Here is a 23,311-nt window from a genome sequence, read left to right as displayed (position 1 = left end):
TGATTTTATGGTATAACAGTATTTTGAACAATTTATGTGGTCAAAATATTGCTATGTTTACCTTAGCCAAATTACTTAGCCTCACTGTACCTTATTTTCTTGTTCTATAAAAAAGTATGTTGCACTAGATTATCCCCTCTAACATTCTAAATATTTTTAGTCAAATGTGAAGTTTCCTCAAATAGTTTGAACGTTAATTTTTTAATCATTAATTATAAATGAGAGAGTAAAAAATTACCAGTGGATAACCATTGCTCCTCATGTTTTTTCAAAATAAGTAATATAAAAAGTGGTAAGATGCACGAATTTAGGGCAAGAGGTTGGTGTATGTGATTCCCTCCCCTCCTTTTTAAAAGATGGATGCATGTTTGTATCATTATTTAAGTTTGAATAAAAATTTAGTTCTTTGTAAAACTTGTTTGGTTTTGTCAGGTCAAGATAAAAGGCCATTCACCATTTTTTTCCATTCAAATCAAGTTTATTATGAAGGTCTTTGTTTTAGGAGTAGGAAATATTGTATGTGGATTTCAGTGTCCTCCTGTGATCGGGACCATAGAAAAATACTTTTGTATTAAATTAGAATCTGGAAAGCTAAGCATTGCTTTCACATGCTAATAAATGGAATTTGAATTTGTATTTATTTTTAATCAGTTGCCTAGTACTAAAATAAATTTGGATACCAGCAGCTCATAATAGTTAATAGCCTGTATAAATGGGTCCCAAGACACCTGTTCCTTTATTGTTAATGAAGCCTTATTCTGTGTGCACGAAGAGTAGGGCTCCTGTTGATTCTCTGTCCCAGGACATCTCCATGTCTCCTGTGTGCATATTTAAATAACATTAAGAAATGTTGTTTCCTCTTGTTTTCTGTCACCTCTAGAATTCTGCCAGACTCATTTATTCTCTTTAATAGGTTATTTGTTCCAAAACAGATTAGGGTGATATTTTTTTCCTGTTTTGTGTGTTTTGAATTTTTTTTTTTTTTTTTAGGATTAAACCTCAATCATGTCATGTTATCAGAATTTGATGTAAAATTATGAGTTAATAGCACCAGACACACAAATGTCCAACTAAAGTTTCTCAAGGAAAGAAGAAATGACTTGTGGAAATTTTAGTAGCCTGTGGCAGTATAAGAAAACAAACATTAGAGCACAGTGTTGATAACACCAAGATCAAGGGTTTAGATCCCCTTACCAACCAGTCACCAGAAAATGAAAAAGAAAAAGAAAACAGACAAAATGTAGAAACCGATTTTAAGACTCTAGTATTGTCATGGTTTGTCCTCTGTGACTACTTACTTGTACCCTTTTCACATTTTCCATCACTGACAATTTGGAGAGTTTGTAATTATTTCTGTTTATTATTTCATATCAAGCAAGTAAGTCATTGGTCTTGTAAATAATTTGAATCCCTTATTTATTTGTTCACAATGAATTTTGATTTTAAATAAATTTATCAGTTTTGTTGTTCAAATCTTTTGACAAAATATTATAGTAATGATGTTAATGATATAGTATCAGTAAACGTATTGACTTAATTTACTTTGCTATATTTTTTTATTGTTTTTAAAAGGGATTTACAGACTTTTTAAAAATTTAATGAACATTTATAATGGAGTTATACCTGGTACTGATCTAAACATTTTAAAAATTGGCAATTTAATCCTCATAAAAACCTAAGAAAAAGAAACTTCTATAAGAGAAAAATAAAATATGCCTCCCTAGAACCACAATGATTTTTAAACTTTTATCACATGCTATCATTCATATGTAGAATCTTTTAAAAAAAAATTGGTTCTCATAGAAGTACAGAGTAGAATAATGGTTACCAGAGGTGTGGGGTAGGGGGGACTACTGTGTACAAAACTATGCTACCTACCCTCAATGAATCATTGTTATTGTGCAGTATGTGCATGTACTGAATCAACATACTGTACCCCACAAATATGTACAAATAAATGTTGATTTAAAAAAAACCAAATGATTTATTCTACAGTTAAGACTATAAATGTCCAAGATTAACAAGATTAAAAGCTAGGATTAAATTTACAGTGATTTTAGGCCTCTGATAAAAACCCTTAATTGCTTGCCCATATTAGATTGTGACAGGTTACAACTGCATTACTCTTTTGAGAGTAATTTACAGAAAAACCACTTCCAAACTAAATCATGTTTATTCCTTGTTACCTTTCATACTTCTTTAATGAAAACAGAGTATTAGAGATGGCCCCAAGTTATTTGATACTCCTCCCAATAAGACGTATGTTCTATGTCCTCTTTCCTTGACTGTGGGTGGGCCTGTGAGTGCTTCAATTGATAGAATGCAGCAGAAGTGATGCTATGTGACTTCTGAAGTGAGGTCATCAAATGCCACGCCACTTCTCCTTGGTCACCTGGAAAACCTGCTCTTTGAATGCTCCCCTTCCAAACACAGTTGTCATGCTGGGAGAAGTCCAAGCCACATGGAGAGACCACGTGTAGGATCTCTAGTCAACTGGCCAGGTGGACACAGCCTTCAAGTCCCCACAGCCCAGAAACTAGGCATGTGAGTGAAGGAGCCTCCAGATGATTCCAGGCCCCAGACCTCTACCCCCAGCCTTCGGAATCTTCCCGACTCATGCCCTAGACACTGTGGAGCAGAGACAAGCCATCAGCATTAACAACCTGCCAGAATTCTGCCAACATGTTTAGTGAGCTTAATGAAATGGTTGTTGTGTCAAGCCATTAGATTTGGGATAGTTTGTTATGCAGCAACAGATAAATGGAAGCTAAATTAGCTAGTTACCTAAGTCTATTTTCATAATAGTAACAGTATAGTATTTTAATGACCTCTTGCTCCAGATATTCTAATACTTCACATTTATGATTTCATTTAACTCTCCCACAAAACCTATATAAAAGGAATTACAAATATTCCTATTTTATAGATGAGGAAACTAAGTCTTTGAGAGTTTAAATGATCTGCCCAAAGGCATAGAAGTAACAAATAAGAGAACTGGTATTTAGCTGACTTTATTTGGGGGATCTTAGTTATTAGTATTACACTGCTCATTTGAAAGAAAAAAATATATATATATGCAAAAATGTATATATATATATACATATATATATATGTATGTATATATATATATATATATATATGCAGGTTATTTCATAAAAATTCCTACCAAAATTGTAGGAGTAAAGCTCAGGAGTCCCACAGCTGCCTGTGGTGGAATGTGCAGGGAATATTCCAAGCCAGGTGGAAGCTGTGTGGCCTTCCCCAGCCTTGGAATCCAGGCAGTGCCCCTCCCCAATATTCCACTGGCTATAGGGGAATCAAGATGGCCAGCCCAGACTCAGGGGGAGGAGATCAGGCCCCACCTACTGATGCGGAAGTGGCAAAATCATATCTCAGAAAAGCTTGTGGGCTGAAAGACACTGTGTGGCTGTCTTTAAAGACTTACTGCCCCATGCCCATATTTTGGATGAGAAACCTGCTCATAGTTCTGTGGCTAGTAAATGGGGGGCGCTTCACCTGGTGCCGCCCTACCCTGGCCTCAGCCTCCAGGCTGCTGTTGTGATAAACAGGAGACATTGGGGACCATGAGCAGAGACACTGGGATGTTTAGTCAACTGGCTTTATCTGTGAGAAAGGGAACAACTGACACATTGGTAAGGACTTTGCAGGATGAGGAGAGCCCTGGGACCCAGGAGAATTCGGATGCACAGACCAGGTTCTGATGCTCAAGGTGAGAGCAAAATGCATCTCCCTCAATCCCCACCAGCTCTTGCCATGGCCTTGTGAGTCAGCTCCTACCAGACAACAATGTACTTGCCATCGTTATACTTGCCAAGCCTGATACACCCCAGAATTAGAAAGAAGGAGACCACAGGGCTGCTGGTCATTTGTAGGAATTAGACTCTAGTGCTCTGATGCAAGACTGAGCTAGCAAACAGTTCCCCTCCCTTCAGTCTCCCAGGTGTGTGCCCCTGTGCAGCTACCACCCAACACAGCCTAGCAGCACTGAGAGGAGGGATTCTCTTCTCGGCTCCTTCTCCCCACAGCTGGTGATCATGAAACCAGAGCCAGCTGGTAGTCACTTCTGTCTTCCCCGGGAGCCCCATGCCTCTACAGGCTGCGTGGAGTTGCTGTGATCCAAAATGTCACAGGGGGAGACCCAGCCCAGCCAGACCAGCTCAGGTCTAACATGGGAGCCAAGGGGAAACTAAATGATAAACTCTCCTATGCCTGGAATTCTCTTTTCTTTGATTTTTAGTCTCGTTGGTTAAAATATTAAGAAGGAATCAGATCTGGGTTCAATTCAGAATTCGGTTTCAATTAACAAGTTATTAATCAAAATGGAAAAAAAAGTTTTAAATAAAATAAAAGTTTGATTAAAAAATGTAAGAGTGTATCACTAAACTTTTTCACTCTCAGGAGTAGTTCAAATCTGAATAATCTGCAATTATTAGAATTTAAGAGAGAGACAAAGAGGTCAGGCAGCAAAAGTCAAGGGTGTAAATTTTAGGAGCTCCTTCAGCACCACCAGATCAGTCCCTCACTGTGAGTCTACATATAAAAGTTACCAAACACCACAAAAACCTATGTGTGGCTTAAAGGATCCGAAGAGAATGAGATTCCTACAATCATATTATTTAAGAAGTAAGAAGGACCTCAGAGATCAGCCAAGTCACCTCCTCCATTAACAGGGACACTGCCCAGTGACTTGCCTGAGGCTGCCCTTCTTTTCTGACTCCCATTTAGTGCTCTTCCCTAAAGAGCTGCTCTTTAGACAGGCTGATGGTTTCAGTGAAATCTGTAGTCCCCAAAATTCCAGAATAGATTAATTACCCTCTATGGCTAATCCTTTTCCACTTCAAGGAGTGACTAATCCCCTGTTTTCGGTTATATATAGGGCATAATGTTAGAAGGGCTGTGTAAGGCTTATAGAAGAAACATGCAAGTAGATACCAATTGTAGAACAAAGCACACACTGGTTCCTAAAGTGAAATAATTCACAAGTTACTGTGGATCATCAGAAGAGTCCACAAAGCCTCGAGGCTTCCTGCTGCCCTAATGGTATAGTAATAATAAGGGAAATGAGAATTAGAAAAGCAACCATGTTAATGTTTACTATGTCCCAAGCCTGAATATCATCCATACAGCATGCCCCTTAATCCTCATAAAAGCATCATGAGGAAGATGCACTTCTGCCCATTTTAAACATGTGAAAAATGAAAACCAGAGAAGTAATCATCATGTCCATGAACAATGACCATGACTGCTAATTGAACATAATATCCACCCTCCCCTTTTTAAACTTAACATTAAAAGACTACACTTCCCAATCTCCTTTTCAGCTAGGTGTGACCATGCTATTAAAGTTCAAGCTAATGACACATAATGCTATGTGGAATTTCCCGGAAAACTGCCAATTCACCTGGAAATGCGTTCCTTCTGTCCTCCCTGCTTTGCTTCCCTCCTCCGTGCAACATGGAATGTACACGAGACAGCTGCAGCCCCAGCAGCCATCTGGTAATGTGAGGGGATCCTAAGAATTAAAGGCAGAATCAAAATGTCAGAGGAGGAGGAGGCAGGAGCTTTGGTCTCTCAAGATCATGGAGACAACATAGGGCCATAGAATGCCTACTGCTAAACTTCCTTTTTGAGAGAGAAATAAATTTCTATACTGTTTAAACCCCTAATATGCTGAGTTCTCTGATAAATGCTGTTAGACAGAGTTAATCCTTATTAACATATTACCTTTACAGAAAAATGTTGCCAAACAAAATGTAGAAATCTAAAAAAAAATGTATAACTAATAGTCTACTTCACTGTAATTTCTATTTCATCCTGCAAAAAAACCCATATTTCATTTCCAGAATAAATGTATAAGTTTAAAGATAGACATGAAGACTCTAATCTACTACATCATTTGATTTGGATCCTGTTGCCGACAGGAAGGTGAGATGGGGAAGGAAGCTTAGCAAAAAAAGAAAACCTTAAGGAAGAAACAAAATTCCTACAGCTGGTTGTCTATAAGCTTTATGCTGTGCACGCAGAAAACAACCAACCAAGAAATTCTACCTATTATTTACACAGTGACAGATAAAGGAAAATGAGGTGTAGCTTGATAAACAAGCTCTCTCCTAAAGTAGATTTAGACACTATTCATCCCCTGCTTTTCACTCCAGAAGGCTGCTTAGCTGGAACTGTAAAATAAATTCCGGCACTCAGAACATTACAAGAGGGAATAATTTTAAAAACTGGCTCTGGCTTTATTTTTCTTCACTTTGAAATTGATCAGATGTACTTTTAAAGGAAATATTGGTTGGTGTCTCAAAGAATAAAGAGTATTTCAGATAAATATAAGATGGCTAATTTTAAATATACTTTAAGATTTTGCCTAAATGCTCTAGTTGTTAACCATTTCATCTCATTTGTCATCAACTGACAAACATGTCAGATTAACTTTCACTGCAGATAAAATTATACCAAAAACAGTATTTTAATATTAACCCAGTGTTTGCTGTTTAGTCAAACTGATTATAAAATAGCAGTAAAACTTGTTTTTTAAAGGACCTTAAACAAACAATAAATGGATTAAGGCACTGAAAATAAAATCACTGATGAGTTGCTTAGTAAGTAGCAGAAATTAGACTCAATACTTGGAAAGAAGTGTTACATAAAGAGTAATTTAATTTAACTCTTCAATTTAGGGCATGCCTAGTCACATATAACCAACACCTCACCATGGGTCTGCTTTAGAAGATAATCTGAAAATCTATAAGAATGACAAAAAAATACGATAGCATTTGGTCTAACTGCTAAAGAAGCAAAGACAAGTAAATGAGAATGTTTAAGTTCAGTGAGTCAACAATGCATTTCACACAGAGCAGTTCGCCCCCCCCTCCTTTTTTTTTTTTTTTTTGTCTTTTTCGTGACGTGCACTCACTGGCTGAGTGCACCGGCCATTCCTATATAGGATCCGAACCCGCGGCGGAAGCGTCGCCGCGCTCCCAACGCCACACTCTCCCGAGTGAGCCATGGGCTCGGCCCTTAAATGGCATTCTAAGTAACTGTCGTCTCCTTGCATGCGGATGTCTGGAGCAAACGGAATAGCTCTAAAACATGAACTAATTTTGCATTGAACATTTACATTTCTTTATTAGATTAGCACTAAATTGAGTACTCATATCATTGGACTCTGCTATTAATTCTATGAGCAAGGAAACCATCTTTAGAGTCAGCATTCAACATATAAGTTTTGAATAAATGATTAGTCAGTGAATGATCCAGCTCTGATAACAACTAGCTGAATGACTGTGGTTAATTCTCGTAAAAGGGACATTGCAAGAAAGCTTTCCAGACAGACCTGGGTTGAAATCCTGATGTAGCCAGGCCATAGGAAAGGCCTTTACCAAGCCTGAATTTTTCCAGTGTCAAAATGTCAAAATGTCTGGTGCAGACGACTGAGCGAGTTCACTCGTCGCCGGTCTGTGTCCTGTGATCAGCGCTCCCCGCGCTCTTTGTTCTCACCCGTCGCTCGTGGTGACCGTGTGGCTTTCATAGCACACGGCTCCGCGGACAGGACTGTCACGCGGCGGACTGTGCCTGCCAGCCTGGGGCCGAGGAACCGCCAGGACCGTCGGCCGACGACAGCCCACGCGGGTCCCCCCCACGGCTGTGCTCGCGCCTCGTCAGCGCGGACCCCTTGCACCGACCTGGAGCGCCCGTGGGAATCCGTCGTGTCGCTGGAACCCGCTGTCATCGGCCGCAGAGGGGCGGGAGCAGGGAGTGGAGAGCGGCCGGTCGTGCGCCCCTGTCCCCGGGACGGGCGGCCTGGGGGCGGCAGCTGCAGGCAGGGCCACCAGGAGGCGCCACGGAGAGCGCACCCCGCGACCGCGGCTTCCCGTCGGCGGCTCTGAGCGCCGCGCACCGGCGGCTGCGGGGACGCGGCTGACAGCCCGGCGCGGACCGCGTGTCCTCTGTGCGCGGTGGCGTCTGCGCACGCGCACTGTCCCGGTTAGGGCAGCTGCTGTCACCACAGGTGAACGCCTCAGGGACCCATGTGGTGCTCTGGACGACACCTCCTGGGAGCCGATGTCTACACTGCAGCCTCCGAGCAGTCGGGGTCGGTACGATCCCCCGTGGCCGTCACCAGGGCCCTGTCGCCTGTCCGGGTTTATGTCTTCTCCGTAGTGGGAGACGCCCCCCCATAGACTGCTAAGAAAACGGTCTTGGGCTGCTCAACGTCCAGAGGCCCGTCCTCGCCTTGTCGGACTCACGTTTGACGAGGAAAAGCGGAGATCGGAACCGACTCTGCACGAGACGCTGAAGGCCGGACTCCCCTGTCGTCTCCGTCTTGAGGCTCCTCCGCAGGGTCCGTCCCCTGGACCCCCACACCCAGAGTGGACACGGTGTCCCCTGTGCTTCCCCAGTGCGGGGTGGCGTGTGGACCCATCGTCACTCTCCACGTGGGGACCTCTGGGGACCTCCGGGACCTGTCCCTTCCTCCTTTCTCCCACGGTTCTCTCCTCCTGCCCATCTCCGCGGCTCTTCCTGGAGCGCGTGTTGTTCAGACTCTGGCTCTGCGGACACGCACTTCCGGTTTCTCTCTCTTTCCTTTTACTCCTTTTACTTTTTTATGCTTTTTTTCAATTGTATCTTTCTCGTTATCCTTTTGTCTTTTTGATCTAATCAGGCTTCCTGTGTGTTATTTTCTCATCTTTCTAGTGAGTTGTTTTCTAATTTAAATTTCAACACTTATGGGCCGCCCCGTGGCGCACTCGGGAGAGAGCGGCGCTGGGAGCGCAGGGGCGCTGCCGCGGGTTCGGATACCACATAGGGATGGCCGGTGCGCTCACTGGCTGAGCGCGGTGCGGGCGACACCACGCCTAGGGTTGCAACCCCCTTACCTGTCACACACACACACACAAAACAAACAAACAAAAATTTCAACAGTTATATTTTTAATTTCTAAATGACCTCATGGTTATTTGATTCATCTTCTCCCTCTTCTACTTTAACAATGTCTGTTCTTCTTCAGTAAGTCCAACAGTTTCTCTCCTATAACTCTGAGGAAGTCAATGGTATTTTCTGTTTCCCTTGCATGATCTCTATTTCTTCCAATTCGCTTTTTCCTTTTTTGTTTGTTTGCTTTGGCCTGTTTCATATTAGAGGATTTGCTGAAACTAGAGGATTTGCTGAAACATCTGGGGCCCTTGGCATCTGCTCATGGTTAACAGGGCAGCACGGGACAGTCTTGCTCGTGTGCTGTGTCTTCGTGGCCTGTGGGTGACTCTGTGAGGTTCTTTGACTGGGTTCTTGACTGAAGTGCCCAAATCAGCAGAGTGTGTACTGAAGAACTGGACTCCAAGGCCAGATGACATGCATTTGGATTTTTTTTTAATTTTACAAGTTTCCATGACAATTCCTAAAGGATATTAATGCTGAGCACACCAAAGACTGTTAACACTAGGTATTCATGCCATCGCCAGTCACATAAAGGACACCTACAAATTTAGGGTACAGAACTTCCAACAAATAGTCATTTAATACCCGTTATTTGAAACAAAGTGTTTCGTGCACATACGAATTAGAGAGCATCTGGCTTCTTTAAGGGGTAAACAGTGAGGTGGAGCTGAAGATGGAGAGAAGCCCAGAGAGGGGACTAGGAACGTGACAAGTTTGACTTCGCATCTCATAGGCACTTTTCACTTCATTTCTCTCCATTCATAGCACATGCTAAGTGCAATCACAAGATCGGCACCTCGGCTTGGTTGAGTTGCAGCCAATGCAAGTCCTAGTTCAAAGAGGCCCTGAGTCTTCTGCGTGGGAGCCAGTCCACACCATGACAGACAGATCTGATGGGTTTTAATTGTTAGCAGGGTTGAAGTTGTCCAGGAGAACATGGGAAAATGAAAATTCTGAGAAGAAAGGAGGGAAGCATCCAAAACTACCCTGGAGCAGGGCCGGCCCGTGCGCACTTGGAGAGTGCGGTGCTGACAGCACCAGGGCCACGGGTTCGGATCCCTACGGAGGGATGGCTGATTGGCTCACTTGGAAGAGCGTGGTGCTGACAACACCACATCAAGGGATAGGATCCCCTTACCGGCCATCTTTGAAAAGAAAAAAAAAAGTAATTTTTTTCAACTGAATAACTTGTCTCTATTGCTTTTTATTATAGAATAAGAGATGGTTCTGTGTTCAAGTTTTTTGGCACTTGGAAATAATAAAACCAAATTTAGAAATGGAATGTAGTTCTAAAACCTCATCGAATTACAGTGATAGCTATAGTAATCAAATCCATAAAAGATTCTTAAATAATTGTGACACTCAAAATTCAGAGCTACATGCAAAGTCACAAATATATTTAAAGTTAAAACGCATAGCAATATTAAAAACTTAACAGCACAGTCACCTACCTTGCCTTGCTGTATGTATCAATCCTTTCAAAGAAACAGCCTCTCCTAAAGCAATTGTCATTTCACTAAATTGATCACCTGCCTCAAACTCCTTGACATTTGAAACTATTCTTCCAGAGTCATCATTTTTATTTCCCTCCCATGACTTGGAATTACCAGCCTCAATACATTTGCATTGTTCCCTGTACTATTCCACAATGGGGGACAAAAAGCCTACCCTTGCCTTATCTGTGAGCATCTTTTTTCCTTGCAATCAGCTTATTCTCCATAGCAGCAGAGTATATCTCTGTTGCATATTATTCCAATATGATCATGTATAGGCTGGCTGGTAGCTCAGCTGGTTAGAGCACAGCCTCGTATCACCAAGGTCAAGGGTGTGGATCCCTATATTGGCCAGCCACACACACACACAAAGATTCCAATATGATCATATATTTATTTACCTAATAGGAGCAGATGACACTGTTTTTGTTTTGTTTTGCTTTTTAACTACATAAACTTGAAAAATAGCTGTTTATTTCAGACCTCTAGAATTTTCTAGGGCTTACTAAGTTTTATCAATTTCTCTCTTGTAAACACACACATACACAGAGTACCTAGAACCCAAGTTGGAAGTTACAGCAGAAAGAAGATACTACATAGGCACAAAAAGAACAGCAAGAAAACGCCAATTCTGATGTTTTACAGGAATGATTTTTCCCTTTGCAAAACATGTGTTCTTTCCATTTCTTTGCCTCTTGTAACTTAACACGTCACCCCTCCCCCAAATATCATCTACTTTCCACTAAACTTACTTGCTTTAATGCTCTTCATTTTTAAAAGTCAAGCTCACTTGCCACTTTCTGCAAAATAGCTTCTCTCAATTCTCAAAAAAAGTAATCTATTGTCCATTTTCTACTCAGCATCATTCCAGAGCCTCCCCCAATATTGTTGACATTCTCCTTAATACCACATTTTTAAACAATAGTCCTAAGCATAAAAGAAAAGCACCTCTATGGTCATATTGTTTGGATCATGTTTTTGGTCATTGGTATCAGAATTTTTCACAGATTTTTGATCATTCAGTTGCATGCCAGGACAAATGAACCACAATTTTCTACTAATGTTTAAGAAATTTGTAATCATCTTCTAACTAAGATGTCATGAGACCCCCCTTTCCTCCCTACACATGTGTACACATCTGCTTCCCCTATTCCTAGGGGGATTCTGCAGGAGTTGAGGTGAGAAGGCTCCCTTGACTAGTGTGGGTGCCCAAGGTCAGCATGCTGGGGTGTCAGTTTCCTGGGATTGCCTGTGACACTGCTATCAAGGCCATGCACAGAAGCAAGAGGAATGTGTTGGACAGAGAAGGAAGAACCAGTGGGCTACCTTAGGGGTTCAGAGGTGTCCCCTGAGACTGAGAGTGAAGAAACCCACAGTAAGTAGGACAATCAAGGAGGCTAAAATGAACGGCAGAAGTCAAGGCAGGATGGTGACTCTGAGAAACCTTTGTGCCCAGGCAGTTCCCGGCTGAAGGAAGTGGTGGGCAGACAGAATTAAAGGGCTGGCAGGTTATCAAGCAGCATGTTCATGGTGACCTTCCATCTGGGTATTCTTGATGAATCCTGTTTCACATGTTTCCAGATAATTCATTCATCAGTACTTGGCACCTATTACTTGCCAGGTGCTGGGCTGTGGGTCTGGGATATGGGCAGACCGAGGTGTAGACTCTGCTCCTGGGTTGCTGACTGTCAGGTGAGGGGGACTAAGGATCATGACATAATGCAGAGTGATAACATGTGTAGGCAGAGCACCAGGTAATAAAATCATAGCCTCTTCTCAAGTGCAGCATTTCAGGGAGTATTTATGGAGTCCCCGTGTTAGGCCCTTCCTGGATTCTGCACACAATATAGTGATAGAGTTGCTGTCTCCCAGGACCAGTAGGCTGTGGGCTGGGATAGTGTTGACAGCAATGGATCTAAATCACAGCAATGGATGTGTGTCTGGTGTAAAGAAAATGGGGTGTGAAGCCAAAGTATGGGGGTGGAATCCTGATTATGTCAAAAATGGATATTTTATACAATTTGAAAGGAATTGCTGAACATATCTGCATACTTTCATCTAATGGAGATATAAAGTTATTCCAAAAATGGAACCTTCCTCAATTCTAGTTATGTTTGCATTTAACATGAGCACTTGTCCCTGCCATTCAATGATTTTGAAAATAGGATTTGAATTTGTGAATAATATTTCTTACTTACTTACATCTTACACATCAGTTACATGTTGCTGTCATCTTAATGGACCAAACGCCTCTGGTTCTTCTCTGCACATGGTGTTCATTTCCTACCATCTTCAGGGAGCTTCGTAATCTAGAATATTCTGATGGCCTCCTGGATCACTTTACCCTTTCCTCTCTTAGAATGGCAGCCACCCAATAGCACGTCTTCTCATTTTCCTTATGCTGGGATCATCTCCCAAGCCAGGGTGCAGCTGAATCAGCTCTTTCTCCAGCTCTCGGGACCATGCTTGGCATATGGTAGATACACACAGAGAGGGCAGAGGAGACAGAACACAAGACTCTAGAGACAGGCGTGTTACAATGACATTTAGAAAGTGACACCTTCTCACTTTTGATACTCTATTGGTTAGAAGTGAGTCACTAAGTCCAGTCCACACTGCAGGGCAGGGGATGACGTGAGGATGTGTGCAGCAGGTGGTGGGGACCACTGGGAACCCCTGAGGAGTCACCAACCACACAGACAGAGATGTGGCACTTGAGTCCTAACCTAAATACACACGAAGCCATTGTGAGGTTTTATAGAGGAAAGCAGTATGTGAATGCAGGAAATTCCAACTGTCGCATGGTGCAGACAGGGAAAGTAGACCAAGAGCAAAAGTGACATTTTCAAGATTATATGACAGGAACCAGACCTGTCGTTATTCGTATTCCATGCTACCTTCCACACCGTCATGGATTTTATCTCTAGTCTTGTTTATTAGCTGCATGTGACACCGGTCATAGGTTTCAGAGATGTTTTCTCACACATGCCTGATGCCATCCCTAGGAGGAAGATGCTAGAATGATCCCCAGTGTGCAAAAGGGGAGACTGGGGAGGTCATGAGAGTGACAATGGCTTGTCCAGGGTCACATAAGTGATAAGAAGCAGGAGCTGGGGATGAACCTACGTGTATCTCCTCCGAGCTGTGATGCTGGCTGCACCCAGGCCTTGCACAGGGGTGTGGTCAGGCAGTGTTGGTGGAAGTGTGGGCAATAGAGAGAGTTCATGGGGATGGAGGGTCAGCAGTCATGTACCCAGAGGGGCACTTGCAGTCTTGTACACAGAGGAGGGGCCCAGGAAATGAGGTATCAGGAACTGACTTCACTTCCTTGACAACAGACCCCAACAGAACTCGGAACTCGGTAACCTGGCACCCACATTCTATACACAGCCCCTTCCCCAGCTCACTTGGCCACAGGCAGAGTGAGATGTTGTGCTGTTTCCCAAGGTCCCGGGGCCGTAGCCCCAGGAAGCCCTGTGCTGAGAGACTTGGCCAATGCTTCCGGCGCTGGTTCAGCCCTCGCCCTCGACCCCTGTGGCCGTCTGGGAGGAGGTCCCCAAAGGTAATGTCAGGTGGCCCACAGGAGTCTGGGCAAGGTCAGGCCAGCACTATGAGCCTCCCTGGGTGACCACACCCCCTCCTCCTGAGTGTGTGGGGAATGGGGACATGGGACACCCTCCCTGGGCAGGGGCAGAGGGTGGGGGATTTATAAACCTGCTGGTCCTGGTGTGTTCACACCTCAGGTCATGGCTGGAGGGTGAAAGGGGACTGCCGGGGTGGCAACCACCACCCTGTACATTAACCCTGGGCCCTCAGGCTGTCTTCTCATGTCCTCCCTGGGGTTAAGACTGGCCTCCAGCCCCTTCCCTCCTTGGGGTTCACGGTGCTGTCACTGTGTATCTCTCCCCTGTCCTGTCCTAGAGTGAAGACACATCTTCATTGAGCTCGGATGCCACCCACAGGGTGTGGCCTGTCCCGGCACGCTCCCTGAAGCATCGGGTGGAGCACCTGGTGCCTGCTGTCTTGGGTGGTGACCAATCTTATGTCCACCTGTTTCTGTCAACGTACAGGAACTTTGCCAGTCCCCGGCATGTGCTGCACCTGCTTTTCCTCAGGTGAGCAGTCTGGTCGTCGATTGCACAGTATCACTAGGCCGCCTCCCAGCTGTGAGTCTTGGGACTGTCACCACACCCCTCTGAGCCTCAGTTTCCACTTGTGTTCAGTGGGTGGTAACAGGAACAAGCTCCAGTGGGTCCCCCATGGAAAGTGCTGCTCCTGAGTCCAGCCCTGTGGAAGGTCTGCTGGAGGGGCCACGGGTCGTCCTCATTCAGGATTCCTGCCCCCCCACAAGGAAGTCTCTGTCACCCCCTCACTGACCTCGTTGACTTGGGCTTCACTGTTTTCACATTTTTACAGGAAATTTGGGATTCTATCTGCAGGCCGCTGGGTGTGTTCAAAGCAGGGAGACCAGGGGCGGGCAGAGCGGCTTCAGGTGCACCCAGATATCTTGGGAGGAGTTGGTTGGGGTTCATTCCTTCAACAAACATATGTGAAGCCACACTATGTGCAGTCACTTTCTGGGCACTGACCATAATCCAATAAACCGAGGAGACTACATTCCCTGCCCTCCTGGGCTTCCATTCTAGTCAGAGGTGAGACAGTCACAGTAGACAGGAGAAGCAGGTAGTGCCACCATGTGGTAGATTTGACACACTCCTGACCTCCTCTAGGTATGGAAACATGATTTCCGATTGTGACGGGGATGGCGAATCCCTGGAGCAGCTAAAATGGTAAGTGGGGTTTGGGTGCAGAAGGAGGGGCTCCCATCTGCACACAACTGCGTGTGGTCTGCGGGGGCCTGTGGGTCGGGGGCTGGCAGAACTCTGGCTCTCACACATCTTATGATTCCTGCTACAGGGCTGAGGGCTCAAGGCTTTCCCTGCAGGGAAAGGAGTCAAGACGGCTGGGGATGGGGTCCCAGGCACCGTAGGGTGTGTGAGAGGCTGGAGAGCAGAGTGAGCCCAGAGAGAATCCATCCCCACCCCCTCCCACCCAGCCCTGCCCACACCCTCAGAGCCCGTGCTGAGCCAGAGCAGGAGGTGTGCAGAGCATCCCGCTCACACTCGGGGCTGGAGACTCCATGGGCAGGCTCATCTGGTGCTGGGGACGCAGAGTGTGGTCAGGGCCAAGAGATCGGTGTCAGTGGGAAAAGGAGATGCAGATTTTCATGCAGACACTTGGGCAGTACATTCACGTGTGAGCTCAAGTTTGGGCTTTTCCAAGAGCCCTGGGTAGGCCAGGGGAGCAGAGCCTCCCTCTGTTTCCTCATTTATCAGATATTCCTGGACACCTCCTGTGTGCCAGAGAGTAATGCCCAGAGCAGACAGCACCCTCCTGGTGTGGACAGGTCATTCCAGCAGGGGCGGAGCAGTGACACAGACATAGGAGGGTGTCAGGTTTCCCTGAAGAAGGGAAATGTGGTCACATCAGTGGTTGAAGGCTCCTCCCATGGAGGCTTTTGCCAGCCCCTCCTTGGCTGCCAGGCCCATCTGTGCCAGAACTGCCATACTTGGGGTGGACATTGAACGGGCTGGTCTATGGACAGGCAGGGGCAGAGGGTCCAAGACTGCAGCTCACTCAGGGGAGCCCTGGGAGGGCAGCATAGAGGGATAGGCCAGGCCTCTGATGCTGTTGCCCACCTGTCTCCCCCAGTGCCATGTCCTCTGTCTTAAAGATCTGGATGGAATTCTATTCCACTCATTTCCATGAGCCTCCTGAATTCCATTCCTTGAAGTTTCTGTGGGCCTATGTAAATGCCAGTATGCCAGGATCAGAGGTGGAGCACATGGCTGATCATCTTCTGGCGCAGCTGGAGAAGCTGGAGCACCTGGAGCCTAGTGAGGCGGAGACTGAGGGTGAGGAGGAAGAGGGTGGGTGCCTGTGTGTGTTTGCGGAGGGGGCTGGGCTGGGCCACACAGAGCAGAGTTTCCAGAAGCAGGCTGGGGACACGGGCACTGAGTACTCAAAACAATCATGCAGTGTTCTGCAGTGTAGGGAGACTTCCTGAGGCTGGGTCTCTGGACTTGTGCTTCTAGAAAGACAGTGTCATTGGACGAGACATAGAAACTCACATTTATATTTTCAATTGTTGTCTCTCCAGTTCCAGCTTCCGCCCAGGCTGAACAACTCTCCCAAGAGCTGCTGCCATGTTCGACTCGAGTTCCAGCCCCAGCTCCACCTCCACTGCCAGAGGCAGAGCGAGAGCAAGATCCAGAGCCCAAGCCCGAGCAAGAGGTAGAGTGGGACCAAGATCCAGAGCAAGAGGTAGAGCAGATGCAAGATCCAGAGCAGGAGCAACAGAAAGATCAAGAGAAAGATCAGGAGAAAGATCAAGATCCAGAGGTAGAGCTAGAGCAAGCTGACATAACCGCTCCTGAAACATCAAAAGAATTAGAAGAAACACCAGCACCCAGGGGAGCCCTGGCTCCAGAGCTCCCACAAACACCCTCACCAGTCCCCACTCCAGATCTGTTCTTGCCCTTCCTTGATGTTCTGTTTCTCCTCATTTTTGTCTGTGTCCTGCATCTCCTCAAATTTTTTCATCTTTTATTTTCAATAATATCCCTTATATAAAATAAAGTGTTTTAATATTTTCAAAATTACCATTCAGTGGCATTAAGTACATTTTTAATATGGTGCAACCCTTACCACCATCTAGTGATCGAACAGCTTCATCGACTCTGTAGCCATTAAGCTGTCACTCCCCATCCCGCCTCTCCCAGTCCCTGACAACCACTCCATTTTCTGTGTGTGTGAATTTACCTATCGTTGATTGTTCCTATCAGTACAGTTATATGTTATGTGGCCTTTTGTATCTGGCCGCATAATATGAGAAAGATCTGAATAATTTTCATTTTATGTTTTTAGTAAGAGGAAAATTACAGAAAAATCAAAGACTCTATGTAGAAACACAAAGCCCTGATAGTTATTATAGCCATAATCTTGAAATAGGAACTACTTTTGAATGACCAGAGAGCCAGAAGCCACAGAGGAAAATGCTGACTTTTCCTGGTCAAAACAAAAACCAGAATAATGTCAAAAGCTGAAAAGACAAACCCCAGACTGGAAAATTCTTCATGGGCAGAGAAAGGGTAGTATGCATCCTAGTGGTACAAAGAGTTCTCATTTATCCATAGGGACAAAGCACATATTCCTGCAGTCCCAAAGGGAAGCAATTCATATGGCCAGTAAATGTCAGACATCCGCGGCCTCCCTTATGATTATGCACAGAAATTTATTCACTATTCAGATGGCATTTGCCCCATCAGATGGGCAGGTCTGTATGTCCGGTGATGACCAGCTCCGGTGAGAATGTGGGAAGAAGAGGTCCCCGCGGATGCTCCGGGAAATGTGTTCATAGATACCCCTGTCGCAGAAGCCACTCAGCAGCTCCTACCAAAGTGCCCACGTGTGTCCACGTGCCAGGCAGCGGTGATGCTAGGAAGTTACGCCACACCACAGCTGCCCAGGTTTTCAAGATTGAAAGGGGCTGGCCACATCACTGATATCCCTGCAGAACGACTGGGTGTTAAAATATGGTCCACACAGACCAGGGAACTTTGAGCAGCTGCTGAGCTTCCCGTGTGCAGAGACGTTACATAAATTGTCACATAAACAGGTCATGAAGGCCAGTCTGTATCCAGGAACTCAGGTGGAAAAACAATGTTTATGTGTTGTCACTGTGCTACACACCTATATGTAAGTGAATCTGTGTGAGAGAGTGAGACAGACACAGAGGCAGAGGGAATCGAATGGGAGCGACAGCCCGGAAGACATGACCAGGCCATGAACGTGGACCAGCTCTGCTGGGTGGGACTTTCAAAACCTTTTATTCTCATTGAAGTGATATTTAAATGTTGTATAATTTGCAGATTATTTTATATTTACAAAAACATTAACATGTTAAATACTATCCACTGAACACTCACCTACTAAGTACATTACCTAGTTTCCCATTTTATAGGCATGTATTATGAAGCCAAAGTTATAATGCTTATAAGTAAATCGGTAGTTCAGTCTGAATGGAGAATACCATTTAAAATCCAGTCCTTCCACCCAGGAGACCAGTGTGTGTGTCATGCGATCTTCCTCTTCTTTGTTCTTGCGCTGAGTGCAGGTGTGTGCATGTGTTTGTGTGCAGGTGTGCATGTGTGTGCACATGCACACTTTTCTGGGGAGACGGTGCTGTAGGCCTGCAGAAGACCTGCTGCCCCAGTGTCAGGTGAACTCAGGCATGCCGAGGGGATATGCATGTGCCATCAGCAGCATCACCACCCCAGTTTCCTGAATCCAAGGCCAGGACCCTTTGCAACACTTGGCAGGCCATCTTCTTCTGTCAAAACATCACTTCCTTTGTGCAGTCCTTTACAGCTCCCAGCCTGCTCTGCACCATGTGATCACACTCAGCACAGCCTGGGAAGAGGTGGCCATCACTGGTTGTCCCCAACTTTATAAACAATGAGCCTTAAGGTCACACTGGGGAAGATACTTACCACAGTGACAGAACAGCAGAGTGATGCAGCATGGTTCCAGCTCAGCTGCGGCTGCCTACAGGTGTGACTACACCACTTCGCCACTGCATGGAAGTAGAACATGCCCAGCACAGTGAGTGGCTGCCACCTCTGCCACCCTGGATGCATCTCTGCATGTGTCCACCTTCTACCAGGAACTGGGCAGCACACAGGAGGAAAAGGACACAGCCCCAGGGCAGCACAGACTGTGTGCAGTGAACGCAATCTCCTCCAGGGCTCAGTGCACAGAAGAGGCTGCAGGAAGTAGCATGCTGTGTCAGGCCGCTCAGTGGGGAGAGTCCCCGGGAACAGTGAGGTCACCGTACAGCATGGCTGACAGAACAACTGGTTGGGGAGATGTCACCCTAAACCCTATCCCTAACCCTAACCCGAACCCTAACCCTAGCCTTAGCCCTAGCCCTAGCCCTAACTCTAACCCTAACCCTAAGCCTGACCCTAACCATAACAGTAACCCTAACACTATCCCTAATCCGACCCAAAACCTAACCCTAACCCTAAACCTACCTCTAACCATACCCCGAACGATAGCCTTAACTCTAACAATAACCCTATCCTTAACACTAACCATCTTTGTAACCCTAACCCTAACCCTAACGCTAGCACTATCTGTAGCTGTAAACCTAACGCTAGACCTAGGCCTAGCCCTAGCCCTAATCCTAGCACTAACCCTAATCCTAAGCCTAACACTAACCTTAACAGTAACCCTAAACATAACCCTAAACCAACCCAAAGCCTAACCCTAAACCTAACCCTAAACCTACCCCAAACCCTAGCCTTAACCTTAACAGTAACCCTAAACCTAACACTAACCATCTCTCTAACCCTAACCCATACCCTAACCCTACCCTAAACCTAGCCCAAAACCTATCTCTAGCCCTAGGCCGAAACCTAACACTAACCCTAGCACTAACCATAATCCTAAACAAAACCATTACCCAAAACCTAAGTCAAGCCCTAAACCTAACCCTAACCAAAACCATAACACAAACCCTAACCCTAACCCCAGCCCTAGCGCGAAACCTATCCCAAATGCTTACCCTAGCCCTAACACTAAATCTAGCCCTAACCCTAGCCCTAACCCTAACCCGAGCCCTAACCATAACCCTAACACTAACAATAACGCTAACCCTAAACATAACTCTAACCTTGCCCTAAACCTAAACCTAGCCCTAGGCTCAAACCTAGCCCTACCTCCAGCACTAACCCTAACCCTAAACCTAACCTTAAACCTAACCCTAAAACTAACCCTAAATATAACCCTAAACCTAACCCTAACCCTAGCCCTAACCCTAAACCTAAACATAACCCTAGCCCTAAATCTAACCCTAAACCTAACCCTAAAACTAACCCTAACCCTAACCATAACCCTAACCCTAACCCTAGACCTAACCCTAGCCCTAACACTACCACTAACCCTAATCGTAAACCTAACCCGAACACTAAACCTAACCCTAAGCCTAGCCCCAACCATAACCCTAACCCTAACCCTAACTCTAACCCTAACCCTAACCCTAACACTAACCCTAACGCTAGCCTTAAACCTAAGCCTCACCCTAGGCCTAAACCTAGCCCTAACCCTAGCATTAACCCTAACCCAAACCGGAAACCTAAATCTAACCCTTACCCTAACCCTAACCCGAACCCTAACCCTAACCCTACGCCTAACCCTAGCCCTAACCCTACCACTAACCCTAATCGTAAACCTAACCCTAACCCTAACCCTATCCGTAACCCTAAACCTAACCCTAAGCCTAACCCTAGGCCTAGGCCTAGGCCTAACCCTAGCCCTAACCCTACCACTAACCCTAATCGTAAACCTAACCCTAACCCTAAACCTAAACCTAAGCCTAGCTCCAACCCTAACCCTAACCCTTACCCTAACCATAACCCTAGCCAAAACCCTAACCCTAACAATAATCTTAACCCTAACCCTAACACATCCCAAAACGTAACCCAGGTGTACGTTTTCGTGGCATTAAGTCCACCCACAGTGCTATGCTACCAGCCACACCAGCCATCACCCGAACCTCTTCACCTTCCCAAATTGAAACTTTGTGTTCATTAAACAACATCTCCCAAATCCTCCCTCCCCCAGCCCCTGGCAGCCCCGTTCTACTTTCTATCTCTATGAACTGGACTACTCTACTACCTGATATAAATGTGGCTGGCTTCGTACATTTAGCATAATGCCCTCAAGGGTCATCCACGTTGTCGCGTGTGTCAGAATTTCCATCTGTTTCAAGGCTAAATAACATTCCATTGCACCCACTGCCTGTTTTTGTAAATAAAGTTCTTTATTTTCAGGTCACTTACATGTTGTCAGTATCTAGACAGAGATTAGCAGTTGTGACATAACTATACAGACAGCCAAGGCAAAACTATTTACTCTCTGGCGTTTTATAGCAAACAATTGCAGATCCATGTTACAGAGAATACGGTAGAATAAGAAACTGTTGCTGCTGAAAAAGAGGCAAAAGGTTTTCAAGGCCTCACACTCAAGACCACCCCGCATCCCCAGTGTGCTGTTCCACCAAGTTCGCTCAGACAAGCGTGCATTCAATGCACCTGACCTGGCTCTGCTGCTTTACCCTGGGACCCAGTGACAGCCAAGTTGAGGGCTGCCTGTGTATAATGGCTTTAGGAATTCACATTAGGGTTAGACCTAATCCTAGGCCTAACCCTACCCCTTACCCTACCACTAACCCTAATCCTAAACCAAACCCTAACCCTAACATTAATCCTAACCCTATCCTTAAGCCAGACCCTACAACAAATCCTAGCCAAAACCCTAACAATGAACCTATTCCTAACACTAACCATCTCCTTAAACCAAACCCTACCCTAACTCTAGTCCTACACCTAACCGTAGCACTAACCCTAATCCTAAGCCTAACACTAACCCTAAACCTAAGCCTAGCCCTAACTCTAACCCTAACCCAAACCATAACACAAACCCTAACCCTAACCCCAGCCCTAGCACGAAGCCTAAACCAAACCCTAACCCTAGCCCTAACACTAACTCTTGCCCTAACCCTAGCACTAACCCTAACCCTAGCCCTAACCATAACTCTAACCCTAACAATAACGCTTAGCCTAAACCTAACCCTTAACCTTGCCCTAAACCTAAACCTAACCCTAGGCTCAACCCTAGCTCTACCTCCAGCACTAACCCTAATCCTAAACATAACCCTAAACCTAACCCTAAAACTAAGCCTAACCAAAACCCTAAACCTAACCCTAACCCTAGCCCTAACCCTAAACCTAAACATAATCCTAGCCCTAAATCTAACCCTAACCCTAACCCTAACTCTAACCCTAACACTAGCCTTAAACCTAAGCCTCGCCCTAGGCCTAAACCTAGCCCTAATCCCAGCATTAACCCTAACCCTAACCCTAAACCTAAATAAACTTGCCCTAACCCTAACCCTAACCCTAGGTCTAACCCTAGGCCTAACCCTAGCCCTAACCCTACCACTAACCCTAATCGTAAACCTAACCCTAACCCTAAACCTAACCCTAAGCCTAGCCTCAACCATAACCCTAACCCTAACCCTAGCCGTAACCCTAACCCTAACAATAATCTTAACCCTAACCCTAACACAACCCAAAACGTAACCCAGGTGTACATTTTAGTGGCATTAAGTCCACCCACAGTGCTGTGCAACCAGCCCCACCAGCCATCTCCCGAACCTCTTCACCTTCCCAAATTGAAACTTTCTGATCATTAAACAACATCTCCCAAATCCTCCCTCCCCCAGCCCCTGGCAGCCCCATTCTACTTTCTATCTCCATGAACTGGACTACTCTACTACCTGATATGAATGTGGCTGGCTTCGTACATTTAGCATAATGCCCTCAAGGGTCATCCACGTTGTCGCGTGTGTCAGAATTTCCTTCTATTTCAAGGCTAAATAACATTCCATTGCACCCACTGCCTGTTTTTGTAAATAAAGTTCTTTATTTTCAGGTCACTTACATGTTCTCAGTAACTAGATAGAGATTAGCAGTTGTGACAGAACTTTATAGAAGGCAAAGCCAAAACTATTTACTCTCTGGCTTTTTATAGCAAACAATTGCAGATCCATGTTACACAGAATACGGTAGAATAAGAAACTGTTGCTGCTGAAAAAGAGGCCAAATGTTTTCAAGGCCTCACAGTCAAGACCGCCCCCCATGCCCAGTGTGCTGTTCCACCAAGTTCGCTCAGACAAGCGTGCATTCAATGCACCTGACCTGGCTCTGCCACTTTACCCTGGGACCCAGTGACAG

General features: G+C 45.4%; 1 protein-coding gene across 1 annotated transcript in view; it reads right to left on the bottom strand.

Moving 5' to 3' along the window:
* Positions 1-1,772: 1,772 nt before the first annotated feature.
* The window catches only part of LOC134385853 (uncharacterized), a 64,110-nt gene continuing 42,571 nt past the window's right edge, over positions 1,773-23,311 (bottom strand). Inside the window, exons 2-3 of the mRNA XM_063107521.1 lie at positions 5,423-5,533; positions 1,773-2,628 (exon numbers count right to left, since the gene is read on the bottom strand). Of these exons, the coding sequence (XP_062963591.1) occupies positions 2,615-2,628; positions 5,423-5,533 (125 nt within the window). The 3' untranslated portion in view covers positions 1,773-2,614. The remainder of the gene's footprint in view (positions 2,629-5,422; positions 5,534-23,311) is intronic.

Source organism: Cynocephalus volans, chromosome 9 (assembly GCF_027409185.1).
Source record: "Cynocephalus volans isolate mCynVol1 chromosome 9, mCynVol1.pri, whole genome shotgun sequence".
NCBI lineage: Eukaryota > Metazoa > Chordata > Mammalia > Dermoptera > Cynocephalidae > Cynocephalus > Cynocephalus volans.
Note: the sequence above shows the minus strand (reverse complement) of the source record. Positions and strands in the feature narration are given on the sequence as shown.